Source organism: Macadamia integrifolia, chromosome 10 (genome assembly GCF_013358625.1).
Source record: "Macadamia integrifolia cultivar HAES 741 chromosome 10, SCU_Mint_v3, whole genome shotgun sequence".
Lineage (NCBI taxonomy): Eukaryota > Viridiplantae > Streptophyta > Magnoliopsida > Proteales > Proteaceae > Macadamia > Macadamia integrifolia.
The window spans coordinates 24,051,730-24,066,534 of record NC_056566.1 but is presented as its reverse complement, the minus strand read 5'-3'; the positions used below and the strand labels follow the sequence as shown (position 1 = coordinate 24,066,534).

The 14,805-nt window shown below is 39.3% G+C and overlaps 1 protein-coding gene across 3 annotated transcripts in view; it reads right to left on the bottom strand.

Annotated features, from left to right (window-relative positions):
• The window catches only part of LOC122091887 (OVARIAN TUMOR DOMAIN-containing deubiquitinating enzyme 7), a 48,637-nt gene that overhangs the window by 26,304 nt on the left and 7,528 nt on the right, over positions 1-14,805 (bottom strand). For 2 of the 3 annotated variants that reach the window (XM_042662118.1, XM_042662120.1), the window contains exons 4-5: positions 3,823-3,972; positions 1,869-1,930 (exon numbers count right to left, since the gene is read on the bottom strand). In XM_042662118.1, coding sequence (XP_042518052.1) covers positions 1,869-1,930; positions 3,823-3,972 — 212 coding nt within the window. The remainder of the gene's footprint in view (positions 1-1,868; positions 1,931-3,822; positions 3,973-14,805) is intronic. The other variant, XM_042662119.1, reaches the window with a different exon arrangement.

Here is a 14,805-nt window from a genome sequence, read left to right as displayed (position 1 = left end):
TATACCGATACACACCGACACGTACCGATACTCAATGGAAAATTTAAAATTGAGGTGAAATGTACGTATTGGTGCGTATTGGTACATACCGATACGGTACGATACGTACCAATATGGTGCGCTACGGTCATATAATGGCCAAGATTGTTCATTTTTTTTTTTAAAAAAAAAAAAAACATGATTTTTTAAGGGGTTTTTGTTCCAAAGTTGTTGCCAACCATTTTTTCTCTCTAACTAAAGTGGAAATCAAGGTTGGGAACTAGGATTTTACATTTATGGGACAATTACATGTCATATATAGCTTTTTTTAACTATTTTTTATGCAAAAGTATATAAAAAAGTGTTTCCTATCCATTTATGTGCGTATCTTTAGCGTTCTTAGCATATCTCCGATATGATACCCTCCGATACTTATCTTAATTTTGGCCGACCGATATACGATACCGATACTTTAATCCTTGCTTGCTCCTCAACATTTGTAGGGCATATCCATGATTATAGACAAATGTCGTCACTTGTCTTGCCCTCTCTACAACCTCTTTCACAAGCTTAAGACTCCCCATATCCTTCAGCATGAGATCGATGCAATGGGCTGCACATGAAGTCCAAAATAGCCGGTACCTAAAATTGTTCATCAATTTTTCCCCGACCTCCTTGAAAGTTTGAAACGAAACTATTGTCTATGTACTACCTTCCAAAAATTAATTTTAGGAAAATATATTACCTTCTAGCTCCAATCATGCAAATCCAAGCTATAGAAGGGATGAATAAGTAGAAGAATGCAAAAAAATAGGAAGAAATCAAAGGATTTTCCAACAACTGCAAATTTTTGGCAAAATCCCAAGAAGCAATGTTGAAACTTGTGAAACAAAGAGGTCTTGGTCAAAAACTATCAAAATATGACAGGTTTTGATCGAAACCTACGAATTATATATATGGATTGATCATGTTTTGGTCAAAACCTGTCAAAACAGGGTCGAAACTTGGACCAAAGTAGTATCAACCCTTGGTTTGGTTTCGGTTAGTGTTGAAACCGATACGCTCAGTCGAAACTTTGACCGAAACTTAAAACCATGCCTTTAATTTCTAGTAAGTTGTTTCAATTCATTAATCACTTCATGTAAATGGATCCACTACTACATGTGTGGACCCTCTTTTAGTAGTTTACATTTTATCGAGTTTCCTTTTGAAGAAAGTAAACCCTTCTATCTATCGTAAGGGCCTTAGAGCTCACCCCATGAATGCTTGGCCATTGTGCCTTAGTTTCTGTGATAAACAGTTGAGTGGTGAGATACCAGTGGTTTGTGAGATATTGACCAAGGCTGCCCCATAGGTGAGATGCCTTGGTCATATCCCTTCTTCCCTTTTCTTTCTAATTTATTTCCCCTGCAATCCTGATCTCTACAAGTACAGTCCGAGAAGTACTGAAGCTGTGATATTGCCTGCTGTCTGCCATATCTCACATATCCTGCAGCACCCTTCTTTTGATGTTCCACTGCAGCAGCCTGTCTCTCTCACATATTCACTATTCTGTCCATCAAATTCAAGTGGTGTTTTTGAAAGTTTCATTCTCTGTTGGAGAACTTCCATCGACCTTAATCAGAGTCACTGATGGCTGAATCTGCCACCAGTAAGTAAGTTAATAATTTTTGCGAAAACTGTCTAATTTTGGTCCTGCATTCATCTCTCTTGATCTAACCATCAACTTGCTGAGATATTTGGGGACCATCTCCATTGACTACATCAAGAATAACATCCTACTCTATGATCCAACACATGTAGATGACACCAACACATATCCTAGTTCGTTAAAGGATCCAGGGAAATGAAAAATAGAAATTCAAGTTATAGGATCTAAAAGCACTTACAAATGGATCATTCGAGCTCCATGGTCATCAAAGTTCCTTATATACCACCTTGGTGACATCATCTGCATCAAAGTGCAGTACTAAGCAGAATGATACCACATATGCATATTATATTTGGATGTACATTTTTCTGTAAATGGCTAGTTATGAGAATGAATGTACAATCTAATGTACATATGCACATTTATGCTATGATCATTCACCAAATAGCGCTTTTGTCAATTTTATGAAGCCAATAAAGCCAACAAATATGATTTCAGGGCAATCCTTAATTTAAAAAAGAAAATGGTGCATGGTCATTATAAAGGAGCGCATGAAGTTTCCCCTTCGGAAAGTTGCCGAAAGTTGAAAGAGCCTATTTTCTACTCATTTTGAAAGAATAGTGGACAATCTCATGGCTGAAGTTGCCAGATAATGTATTAAATCCAGATAATTTTCAGGTTTTTTAATGACTACTACCACACGAAAATAGTGGAGTAAGAGTCAAGGCAGATGGGAAGCTAAACAGAGTTGAGATTATATAAAGAAACGTGCAGGCATCAGGTATCAAAAACAGGATGGTGGATTTAAGTGGCATACAAGCATATCATAAGAAGGATCTGGTGGTGGTGGGAGGAGAAAGATATTGACAGAAGCAAGATTGCAAGATGGAAAGAGAGAGGGGAGAGAGGAGAGAGAAGGGAGATCGTGGGGAAAGAGAAAGAGACACAACCTGGGGGAAGAGAAGATAGAAGCAATAACCTCAATTCCCAAAACAAACTAATTATTTTCCATTCAATCAAATTGTGGGTGAGATCTAGCCTCTTACAGAATTATAAAACTGAAAAATGAAAAAGAAATAATTAAAAATTCTAATTGATCCTAAGCTCACCAATCATTGACTGCTTTAGGAGTGTTCCTACTTGACTTAACTGACTAGGAAAGTTCCTTCCATATGCACATTGTGCTAGGAAGAATAATCCTATTCTAACCAAAAAAACATAAGCAACTAAAGTAACTGATTCTAAAATGGAAACCACATAAATGAGGAAATCTCCCTCGTGTGCGATGAGATGGAGAGTCATTAACTAAAAAGAAACTAATAGATGAGAAACTAAATCTTATCAATTTTCCAACCTGTCCAAATAACTAAGCCATAACAAAATAAGTAAATAAGTCCTAAACTGGCCCATGACTTGTGTAGTGATAAGGTTCCTGAAATTCAGGAACTTAAATCATCGTTGTCAAGGCAGTGTCCTGGCTACTTTTGTTCGAAGGGTGCCTTGGTCACCTAGGCATCTTCTAATTGCTTTGTTGGTGTCGCCTTGATCCACAGCCTTGAGTCGCCTAGCCGCCTTGACAACTATGACTTAAATAACCACATGTAATACCTCTTCAAATGGTTCCCATTAATCCTGGCTTTAAGTAAACCAAAACATTCCACACGCAAGGCTGGTCACATGATAGTGTTCCCATGAACAGTAAAATTGTCTATAACAAACCAAATTAAACCGAAAAGATTCAGATCTGGACCAAAACCAGCCCACCGCAGGAGCTGAATTTTTCTCTCCAATTTTTTTTTCAAAGAGATAACTGCATCATAACTTCGTCAAAAAGTGAATCCATTGTTTCGCAAATGTTCGAAAGATTAATTGCATATGAAGGTTATCGAAGTAACAAAACACTCAAGTGACTGGCTTATTGCCAAACAAATAGCCAACAAGGAAACAACTATTATATTGTTTATAGTATCCCAACCCTAGTGTGTTCTCTGAGTTTTCAGATCTACAAAAGCACAACAAACAAACTCTTTGTGGCACATGTAGTAAGAGGCAAACAGAAAGAAAATAATATAAATTCTAAACCTCCTAGGATGCAATACTCAAAGCATGTGTAACAGGAAACCAACAACCATTTGATTTCACAAGAACCATGCGGAATATTTTGCTCAAAGGTGATGGAAGAAAGGTATTACTCGATGAATGCAAATATTACAACGAGTCACTAGAGAAGAAGCTTGCAATTCCATGTGTCCAGCCCATGTGCCATCTTTTTCCATGAATTGGCAATATTCATCAAATGGAACTTCATCCTCAATAAAAGGCTCAAAATCCTCCCGATGCTTCTGTTAAAGTTAAAACACAGTTTTGGCATCAGATTTGCTTAATGGTACAGTTGAATCAAAGTGTACAGGGAAGATCATTGATCAATGTACATTCTGCAAGATCAACCAATTATTTATAATAGCAAAATTGCACACACTGTAACGAGATCAAGTATTACAGTCCAGTCCGGATATATGAGAATCCAAATAGTAGACATGTAACATGTTCCAACTCTTCTATAGTTCTATATACTGCATCATTTTGGAATTTCCACCCCCACCTAAATACAATTAGTCGGGCTGAGACTTATTATTGTTTAACAGTAAAATGACAAAGTCATTCGCTCTGCTGATTGCTGTTGATAATGGTAAGTAGTTTTCTATAACTAATTTTATCAAAAGATAATATGGGAGCAAAGATCAGTTCCTGCATTCAATAATTGCTACTTATCAGCATTATCACTCACCATATGTGTTTATACTGTGCTAAACATCAAGCCTAGTCTCAGATTAATAATGGGGTCCCTAATAGGAGAATTCCTCAAACTGTGCATCAGAATTGCTTTCAATCTTTGGATAAAATGAACAAAGGACATCAATTCTGGAACAGCATGGTACTCTTTTTTCCATACTTCAATCTGACACAATACTGTTGGGAAACATGTCCACACTCCTTGCCATGTTTTGGTGTTAACAAACAAACATACATCTTTAACTTGATTGTTAAAGTGTGATTAGCTTGAAGAAACCCTTAGAAGATCGAAGGTCGAATCAAGACATGAAGCTTAGCTTAAAGACATGAAACAGCAAACAAGAAGGAAAGAAGATGAAGGGCCAAAGAATGGAAGATTCGAGTGAAGAAGAAGACCACTAGGATAGATTAGTTATTTTTAATGTAATTTGTAATTTCCACATACTTATATGCACTCACCTCATGCATGTGCATTGCATCATATTAGAATGACCATAGAGCATGCCTTGACTAGGTATGGAAAGTCTCTAAGTGGTATGGAACACACAGTAACCTAACTCAAGGGTATTTTAGGGAATCTTAAAGTTAGTATCAGGAGACGAAACCTTCATAGAAGTTGTAGGAAATTGAGTTGTGATTCCAACGCAACTGATCTCAAGTCAATCCAAGGTCGGACCAAAAAGTTATAGTCAAAACACTGGTGACTGGTCAGTATGACAGAGCATGTCATGTTGGCGGTCGACCGGCTGGAAGCCCTGGTCGACCGGAACCACCCGAGACCATAGGCGGTCGACCATCTGGAATCCCCGGTCGACCGGACCTGTCCGAGACCATAGGCGGTCGACCGGTGCCTGTCTGGAAGTACTCCAACGGCTATTTTTTTGCCTACAACGGCTCTTGGCGGTCGACCGGCTACCGATGGCTGTCGACCGGTAGACCCAGAATATGTCCGTTAGAGCTTGATTCCTTGCCTAAAATGCTTCACTAAGTTCACCTATAAATACCCTAATCACTCTTAATTAATTATTCATTAAGAAAGAGCTTTAAGAGCATTGTTGCAAGCATTAGAGAAGTTTATTTCTACTTGAGTTATTCTATTACACAAATCCCAAACAAGAGGCTCAAGTCTTAATCAAAGTCCTCTACTCTCTCCTGTGCAAGTCAAAGCCGTAAGAGAGGACTTTACAAAAGGTGCATCACTCATCATTTATTATTCATTCTCATTTGCACCACACTTGAGGTATTCCTCTTATTCCACTATTTCTTATTTTCTGTTTTTTTACAATTCTAGACTGTACTTAGGATTGTAAGGATACTCTTATCCTAAAAAGAGAAAGGTCTCTCTCTACCCCTAAAAGAGATTGTGAAGGCGTCTCTCTGCCTGGAAAGGAGATTTGTAAGGATACTCTTATCCGTAAAAAGATTGTAAAAGTTTTCTCCCCTACCTACTGTACTGAAAGGGAGAACTAGTGGAATACCTTACAAGAGGATTCTTGTAGGGAGTGGACTAGACTCGAATTGAGTCGAACCACTATAAATCTTGTGTTGTGGTTGTTCTTATTTTATTTATTCCGCATCGTTTTTAATTTGTAGTCACACTTGTGACCTATACATCGAAAAGAGTTAAATTCCACTAGTATAACCTATTCACCCCCCCTCTAGGTTATTTCAAATACACCATCAAATTATTCCTCTAGTGTTCCAGAGGTGATGTCAGCACTATATTTGTCATGGTGCCTTGGCAAATAGTTGAGTAAGAAAGGTTGAGAGAGTGAATTGGCTTGTCTGAGATGACAAAGGCCAATCATTTATAAAATGATAATGAATTACAAATAAGGTATGTATAGCTAAGGCTGAGTCATAATACAGTCACAGTTGTTAGCTTACACAATGAATCTGGATGGGTATTGTAATACTTATCTATAACACTCTCCCTCAAGTTGGACCATAGATATCCCTCATGCCCAACTTGAATACAATAGGATGAAATAACTTGGAGGTCAACCCCTTTGTGAAAACATCAGTTAATTGGTTCTCAAAAGTGATGAGCGGGATGCAGATTGAGCCTTGTTCAAGCTTCTCTTTGATGAAGTGACGATCAATCTCAACGTGTTTGGTCCTGTCTTGCTGAATCGGATTATGAGCTATACTATTTATTGCCTTATTGTCACAAAGAGCCTCATAGGTCCCTCAGATGTCATTCCCAGATCACTCAGCAATACTTTGAACCAAATAAGCTCGCATACACCTTGAGTTGGAAATGGTGTAAGGATCAATTCAAGAGAGGAGAGAAGGTAAAAGGTGAGAAAGAGAAGAAGAGAAGATGAACGGGAGAGAAGGAAATGGCAACCTAATGTGGGAGAGAAAAAATTCCTCTACCCTATTTGATCCACTAACATGAAAAAGAAATTACATACACCTCCCTAGGGAGGTAAAAGGTAAAACAGTAAATTACAACATAAAACATTAAGATACCAAACTAGTGCCCAAACTACCCTTACTACATAAACTCTTAACATTCTGTACCAGTGCTCAGTATTCTGCTTCTGCACTTGATCAGGATACTACTGGTTGCTTCTTGCTTCGCCATTTGACTAGATTTCTCCCAAGGAAAGTACAATACCCTGAAGTGGAATGGTGATCATCAATAGAACCAGCCCAATCAGCATCAATAACGGATTCAAGTTTCAGATTGCTACTGTTAGAAGATAGAATGCCTTTTTCCTGGTGCTGATTTCAAATATCGCAGAATCATATAGATTGCCTCAAGATGAGCTGTCCTTGGTTTATGCAAAAAATGACTAACAACCCATACAACATAGGCAATATCTGGCCGAATATGAGAAAGGTATATCAGTTTTCCCACAAGACATTGATCTCTCTCCTTGACCACTGACTCACCCCATGTGCAGCTGAGTTGGTGATCAACCTCAAACGGAGAATCTATAGGCTTACATCCAAGCATATTGTCTCACTAAGGAGATCTAGGACATAATTTCTTTGGAAAATGAAGATACCCTGGCTGGATCGAGCTAATTCAATTCCTAAGAAGTATCTGAGTGGTCCTAAATCCTTTCCTTCGAACTCTGTAGCCAACCGGGTTTTCAACAAAGAGATTTCTATGTCATTGTTATTATTATATCGTCAACATAGAAAATAAGAGAAGTAACCCTTCCACCCTTATGTTTAACAAACAAGGTATGATCAGCGTGACTCTACCTGTACTGAAACTTATGCATAGCCTTCTAAAACTGGCCAAACGAAGCCCGAAGTGACTACTTAAGGCCATAGAGAGATTTCCACAACCTACACACCTTATTGGCTAAGGATGATGACTCAAAACCAACGGGAATACCCATGTAGACCTCTTCCTCAAGATAAGCATTAAGGAAGGCATTTTTTACTTAATTGTTGAAGGTTAAATTCAAGGTTTGCAGCACATGATAGCAATGCTCAAACAAATTTCATTGGGAAAAAGTGTCCTGATAGTCATGCCGTAGGTCTGGGTAAAACCCTTAGCAACCAATCTTTCCTTGTATCTCTCAAAGTTCCATCTACCTTCTATTTTTTCACAATGAACACACATTTACACCCTACTGGTTTCTTTCCTTCAGGGCAAGGGACAAGTTCCCGTGTATCATTTTTCTTCAAGGCCTGCATTTCCTTTATCATAGCATCCTCCTAATTAGGGTCTATGATAGCTTCTTTCCAGCCCTACAAGATAGACATAAAGGACAACAGGGAAACAAATGCACCATATAATGGAGAATAGGATGTTGGGTACAAGTTCTAACTCCCTCCCTAATAGCAATAGGAAGGTTATTGTCAGATGGAGGAGAAATATCATTACCCGAGGGAGCAAGCTTAGGAGGCGGAGATGGACAAGGTAAGCTAGAGATAGGCTTTTCCTTATAGAATAAGTAAGTAGATCCATTTTCTCTAGCAGGGCATAAGGCTCATCTTAAACAGTATCTGTATTCTCCCCCTAAATCTGAACAGTATCAATAACAAACAGACTCGAAGGAATCTCACTAGACAGAATCTCTTCCTCCACACTCTCCCCTGAAGAGATGATTGGTGGTAGGACTCATGTTAATGAAAGGTCATATCCATGGTAACAAAAAGTCTACAGGAAGGGGGATGATAACACTTGTAGCTTTTTTGATAAGCAGAGTATCCAATGAAGATATACCTGATAGTCCGTGGATCCAATTTGGATCTAGTGGGAGATAAATTGTGGGCATAGTGAACGCACCCAAAGACATGGGGAGGGAATGAGAGGCCATGGAAGGGTCTAGAAGGAGACTATAATGCCCCAGAAATTAAAAACTTAAAGAGTATGTTTTCAGGCCAAGGGTATTTTCATAATTTTTGCATTATAGAAGTAATTTTGTAAGTTTTCTGATTCTTTCGTTAATAGATGTATAGGATTTGGCTCTATAGGAAACTGAATATGGGATGGCATATAGGTGAATAAGGTACTTAGAAAATTAAAGAGTGTTTTAGTTCTTTATTTATATTTGATTTGTGGACATAATAAATAATCAAAGTGTTAGGCTAGTGGTTGCCACTTGAGTGGGTGAGAAATATTTTGGCTTATTTTAGTATAAATAAGTTTTGGGATGGGTTATATATGTGTTGGACCTTTAGTTTTAAGTGTTTCCTTTGTAATGGGCCTATAATATGGGTACAAGCTCGGAATACGGGATTAGTCAAGAGTCTTCATTTCTTTATTTTACCTTATTGTTTTAGTTGGACTAGATTAGGAATATATAAGTCCAGCCCAATTTTGAGTCAATTTAAGTGTCCTATTAGTTAAGGATTGGGTTAGCCCTTTCCTTCTTAGTCTCTAAGTCTATTTTTGAGTCTTTTATATAAGTTATAAGGGGGTCAAGCATTGCACACAAATTTGATTATTGAGAGAGACAGAGTTGGAGAGAAAGAAAGAAAAAGAGGAAAACCGAAAGAGAGGGAGAGAAAGGGAGATTGTGGAAGGGAAGATCATGCTTTCTTGTTCCTGCTTCATTACTTTGTTTTGCTCACTTCAGGTACTAATTCTTCCTCCAATTGGTTAGCATCCTTGCATTCAATTTTATTTTTAGTTTCTTGAATAGGTTACTACCATATTATAGTATCTACAAGATTCTAGGTGTCGATTCTTGAATTGGGTTGTTGTCCCTAGTTCCTAATAGTTGTTGGTTTCTACCCCAAAACTTTGGGGTTAACTTTGATTCTAAGTGATTAATCCAATGATTCACTTGGGACCCAATATGGGACCCAAATCAAACTAATAGATTAATCAAAAAATCTTTATATAGGATTCTTTACTTGGGACCCATGTGACCAAATCTAATATTCTTTTTTTGGGACACAATAATGTTAGGGTTTTCTTTGAGACCCAAATCGTGGGACCCAATACACTGGTCGGTTTTAGATGAGATTTTAGAGTTTTGGTGGGATACCTAGGAGGGGTAAAAGACTGTAATTTGGGGGCCAATGAATGTCCCTAACATCAATTTTTGGTTAGATCACTAAAAGTGTCAATCCTTGACCAATCTTGATTTTTGAATTTCTTCAAATATAGCAATGAGTTGACCATAGGTTCCCCTCCCATAGAGTGAGAATCAATCCACTATGGGAGGAGATCTGATTCTCTGTTTGCATGTTACTTAAAAGCCTGTGAAATTGGGGAAAATTGGGACACATGAGCTTGTATTTCCCTAATTACTTTTAATCCAACATTTAACTTTTGGGCATACTTGGGGTTTAGAAGAGCTGTCCTAAGGGAGATTGCAATTCGAATTTGGGGACCATCTGTCCAATGGATTGAGAGTAATTCCATATTTACTGAAACCTTGAGATTAGAGTTGTTCTAATTACTCCTAGATCACTTTACCGATCATTCTAATCTTCAGAAGGGTGATACACGTCAAGGGGGATCGATCCCTAGAGTTTGACCTCCTTCTGAGAGAGTTGACTTTTGGATTGGCTTTTTACTTTTGTTAACTTTTGGGAAAGTGAGGTATTGAATTAGTTTTGAATTAGGAGATTAATGGGAGACGTAACTAATTTCAGGTGGTGATTGACTTGAGCACACCGTCGGAGAGTGGAAGTATGAGACATGCAAGTTGAAGTAAGTGGATTATAGTGGGATTACACCACGAGTGTGGTTTGATTGTATGATGTAATATTTGGTATGCTTGTACCATTGAACCTATGCTTATTGAATTGGGCTTATGTGTGACATTAGTTTATGGAGGTGATTGATATTTGATGGAGATGAATATTATTGTATGATGTGTATTGATGTTGATTCTTACTTTGAGATTTTACCTGTGTTTTCACATGTGTGTTTTTAAAGAAAGTGATTTTATGAAAGGTGATTTTATGTAATGGTGATTTGTTTAAAGTGAGATTTTTCTTTTTAAGTGTGAAAATAGAAAGTGTCTGAGGGCAAATAGACTGCTTTGTACCAGTCCAAAGAGGGGTGTTCCATTGAGCCGTGGGACTTGTATATTTTGTTCCAGAGTGGTGACGACAGTGTGATTGTTGACGTGTGATTGTGGGGGCCAAGTTTCCCTCTTGTACTATGGGCAGTGGATGCTTATTTCCCTCAGTATCGGCTAAAGTGTGATAAAAATGAATATTTTCTAATGATCGTGTTTTGTTAAAAGTGTGATTTGAGAAACTAAACTGTTTGTTTTATCCGTTGTTTTTGTTTGATTGTTTTCTCTGTGCTGTCTCTTATTATTTTTCCCTTACTAAGTAAGTTGTTGTGCTTAATCCATTATTTTAACATCACAGTAATTGAGATGGAAGTGTATCCTTGGAGTAGAATTCGAGGGCGATTCGAAGATTTCTTTATTTATTTTTATTTCCATTTTCTTAGATGGATGAAGTGATGACATTTAAAGGCAAATTCTAATAATATGGATTTTGATATTTAACTAATACAAACCCTGGATTGCCACCAGTAAGTAGGAGTACTTGAGGTTTAAGGCAATGGTTGAGTATTTGGTTTAAGATTTGAATCGAAGTAGTTTGCTATGAATGGTTTGTTGGTATTTGTCGATTGTTTGATCAGCGGTCGTGAGGGTTGTACCCTCACCTGACATCTGGGTCTGGGTCGTGAGAGACAGCCTGATGTTTTAAAGTCGAGGACACTGGAAGGTACCCCCGTTGATAAGGAAAGCAGTAGTAAGAACTGCATCTCCCTAATAAAATTTTGGAACATGGGTAGTAAACATCAATGACCGGGTGATGTCAAGAAGATGGCGATTCTTTCTTTCAGGAATACCATTTTGCTCAAGAGTACGAACACGAGAGGTCTGGGACAAGATACCAGGTTGGTCAAGATATTGAAGAAAATGGTCAAGATATTGAAGAAAATGGCCATCAATAAATTATGTCCCATTATCGTTCCATAAGATCTGAACATGGGCATTGAATTGTGTTCGAATTATGGTATGAAAGGAACGGGAACAAGGAAAGGCCTCTGACTTGGTCTGGAGAAGAACCAAGTCAGAGAGTAAGTTATCAATGAAGGTGATAAACCATTTGAACTCACCCCGGGTAGTAATGAGAGATGGTCCCCACAAGTCAGAATGTATAATAGAGAAAGGCATGTTATTTCTATTATCAATGATAGGATGTAGGGACCTAGTATGCTTTGCAAGTTGATAGATGTCACAAGCAAATTTGTCCCGAGTATAGCTTTATTAAAGGTGGAAATAAATGACCCAAAACATGAAATGAAGGATGACCCAAATAGCGATGCCACTGATGCAACTGGGAAAAAGCGGTCCACCCAAAGAGTGTGAGCTGAGACCGTTGGTGTAAAAGTGAGGTTCGGATCCAAGTAGTACAGCCCATATCATACTCTACCATATCCAATCATTGCCCATGTCACTAGGTCTTGAAAAACATAATGAGTGGAATAAAAATGAACTCAACATTTAAGGTCAACAGTAAGACGATAAAAGTAAATAGGCAAACAAATTGGGGACATGGAAAACAAAAGATAAGGAAATAGTAGGGGAGCAAGTAACAAAACCTTTTCCAGAGACTGCAGATAAGAAGCCATTGTCAACTTGGAACTTATCCTTACTCGAACAAGGGAGATAGGTACAACACATGTCTGAGGAGCCAGTCATATGGTCAGAGGCTCCAGAGTTAAGAAGCAAAGAAGGACTAGGATTAGAGGCAATATACCTGATTGGGCTAGATGAGAAGCAGGTTGATTGGAAGATGCCATAGGAGGAGGTGTGATACTAAGCTATGCCAGCATATGTTGGAGAGCAACCATCTTTCTGAAGAAAATGGAGCAGCAATGGATGAGTTGTCAGTAGTCTCAGAAAGATGATCATGATGCCTGAAAGATCATTGTTTCCCACCATGCCCTCCGCCTTTAGGGCGGCCATGTAGCATCCAACAGGTCTCTCTTGTAGGGCAATGACGTCCACAATAGTCACACTTAACCGGGTCTTTTGCAGGAGGACCAGGTTTAGTCGCAGATTACTCCAAAGTCTGAGAAGCCTGAGGACTAGTGACATGAGCTTAACAAGTGGGAACAGCAGGAAGCATCATAACAGAGTGGTGCGATCCTCATGCCGAATCATATTATAAGCCTGGAGTAGTGTAGGAAACGTGTCTCTGCTACGGACCTAGACACGGATCTGATCATACTCTGGATTCAGTCCAGTGAGGAAGTCATATACCCGTTCCTTTTGGAATGTAGTAGTATCAGTAGTGCAGGCCATAGGGACAGGGTGATAAGAGTCCAACTGCTGCCATAAACTGTACAGTGCAGCATAATATGTGGAAATAGATAGGTCCTTCTAAGTGGTCTCACGGACTTGATGGCAAAGCTCATAATTCTGAGCATAGTTACTTGACTGAGCATACGTGCTTTTAACAGCCTCCCATAATTCCTTCGCAGATTTCAAAAGAACAAATCTTGGACTGGTAGATGGGTCCATAGAGTTCAGAAAGATTAACATGATAGGTCCTTCTAAGTGGTCTCACAGACTTGATGGCAAAGCTCATAAATCTGAGAATATGTGCTCTTAACAGCCTCCCATGATTCCTTTGCGTAGTTGAAAAGAACAAATCTTGGACTGATAGATGGGTCCATAGAGTTCAACAAGATTGACACAAAAAGGGCATCATTAGCCAACCAATTATTCTTAGCAGTAGCATCGGTTGGGATTGGGTTTCACTACTTATATCCCCAAAAAATGAATTCCTCTAATAGTAAGGAGCAAGCCCGTGACTATGCAAGGTAGTTGGTCCGATTTAAATTGGAGGGTTCAGTTGGAGAGATGGGTGGTGGTGAGAAGTTCCAAACGACTTTGATCACTAACCCCAGTTACTCCAACATAATGCCAAGAGAAGAAACAAAAAAAAAAAAGGTAATGGGAAGGAGAAGTACCTCACAAGCAAGGTAGTTGCTTCATAAACCGAAGAAATCTAGGAAGCACCGAGCAAGTATTCACCTATAGTAATGAGCATATAAGTGGTGGAGCAGAGAGCAACAAATCCTACCAGAGGGCTGCAGTGGTGTGGAATGTCCACACTTCAGCTGGCAACAAGCAGGAGATAGGAAACCGCCCTTGGGAAGCTCGGAGATCAGAGAAAAGGAGGGTAGGGGCCCTTACAATGTCTTAAGGAGACCTGAAGTCAAGCAGGAAGCCTTGTCAAAACTCGGCGTGGCCTATAGACAGAGAGGAAAGGAGCATCAAAGCCTAGCAAAGACCTGGTGTGCCTAGGTGGATTTCCCAGGAGGCAAGGAGCCTAAGGTGGGTCTCGGGGAGACCAGGCAACAATCGTGGGAGACTCAAACGAGGTCTCAGAAGGCCAGCGGAGAAGCAAAGGAGGTAGGGAGCCCCAGGCGAGTCTCGGGAAGGCCAGGCGATGGTCGCAAGAGGCAGGAGCCTAGGTGGAGGTTGCAACGAAGATCACAGAGGGGCATAGGTCCTTTGGCAGGGCCTAACGCTGCTGGTCGATGCTCGTAAGGGGCCAATGGCCTTGCCGGTGTACTTCAAGAGGGTTGTGCATTTTCTTTTTTTTTTTTTTTTTTTTTTTTGAATCGATAGGGAGTGCGTAGTCCCTATTTGGAATTGGCAGGGACAGCATGGGCCCTAGTAAAGTTTTGTAAAGACCTGTGGCCAGTGAGACGACGTGAGGGCGCGAGACTATAGTAAGGTCAATAGGTCAACAGGTGGGTAAAGGAAGAGGCACATTTTTTAGGTACCCATGCCCAGCCATGTGACGCTGAAGCCACTAATGCAAAGGACTAATCTCTTAGTCTAGTAGGGGAAAAAAAAAACCCCTAAAGTATTGGGCTTTCATAATCATACCAAGTTGAGAAGGAAAGGTTGAGA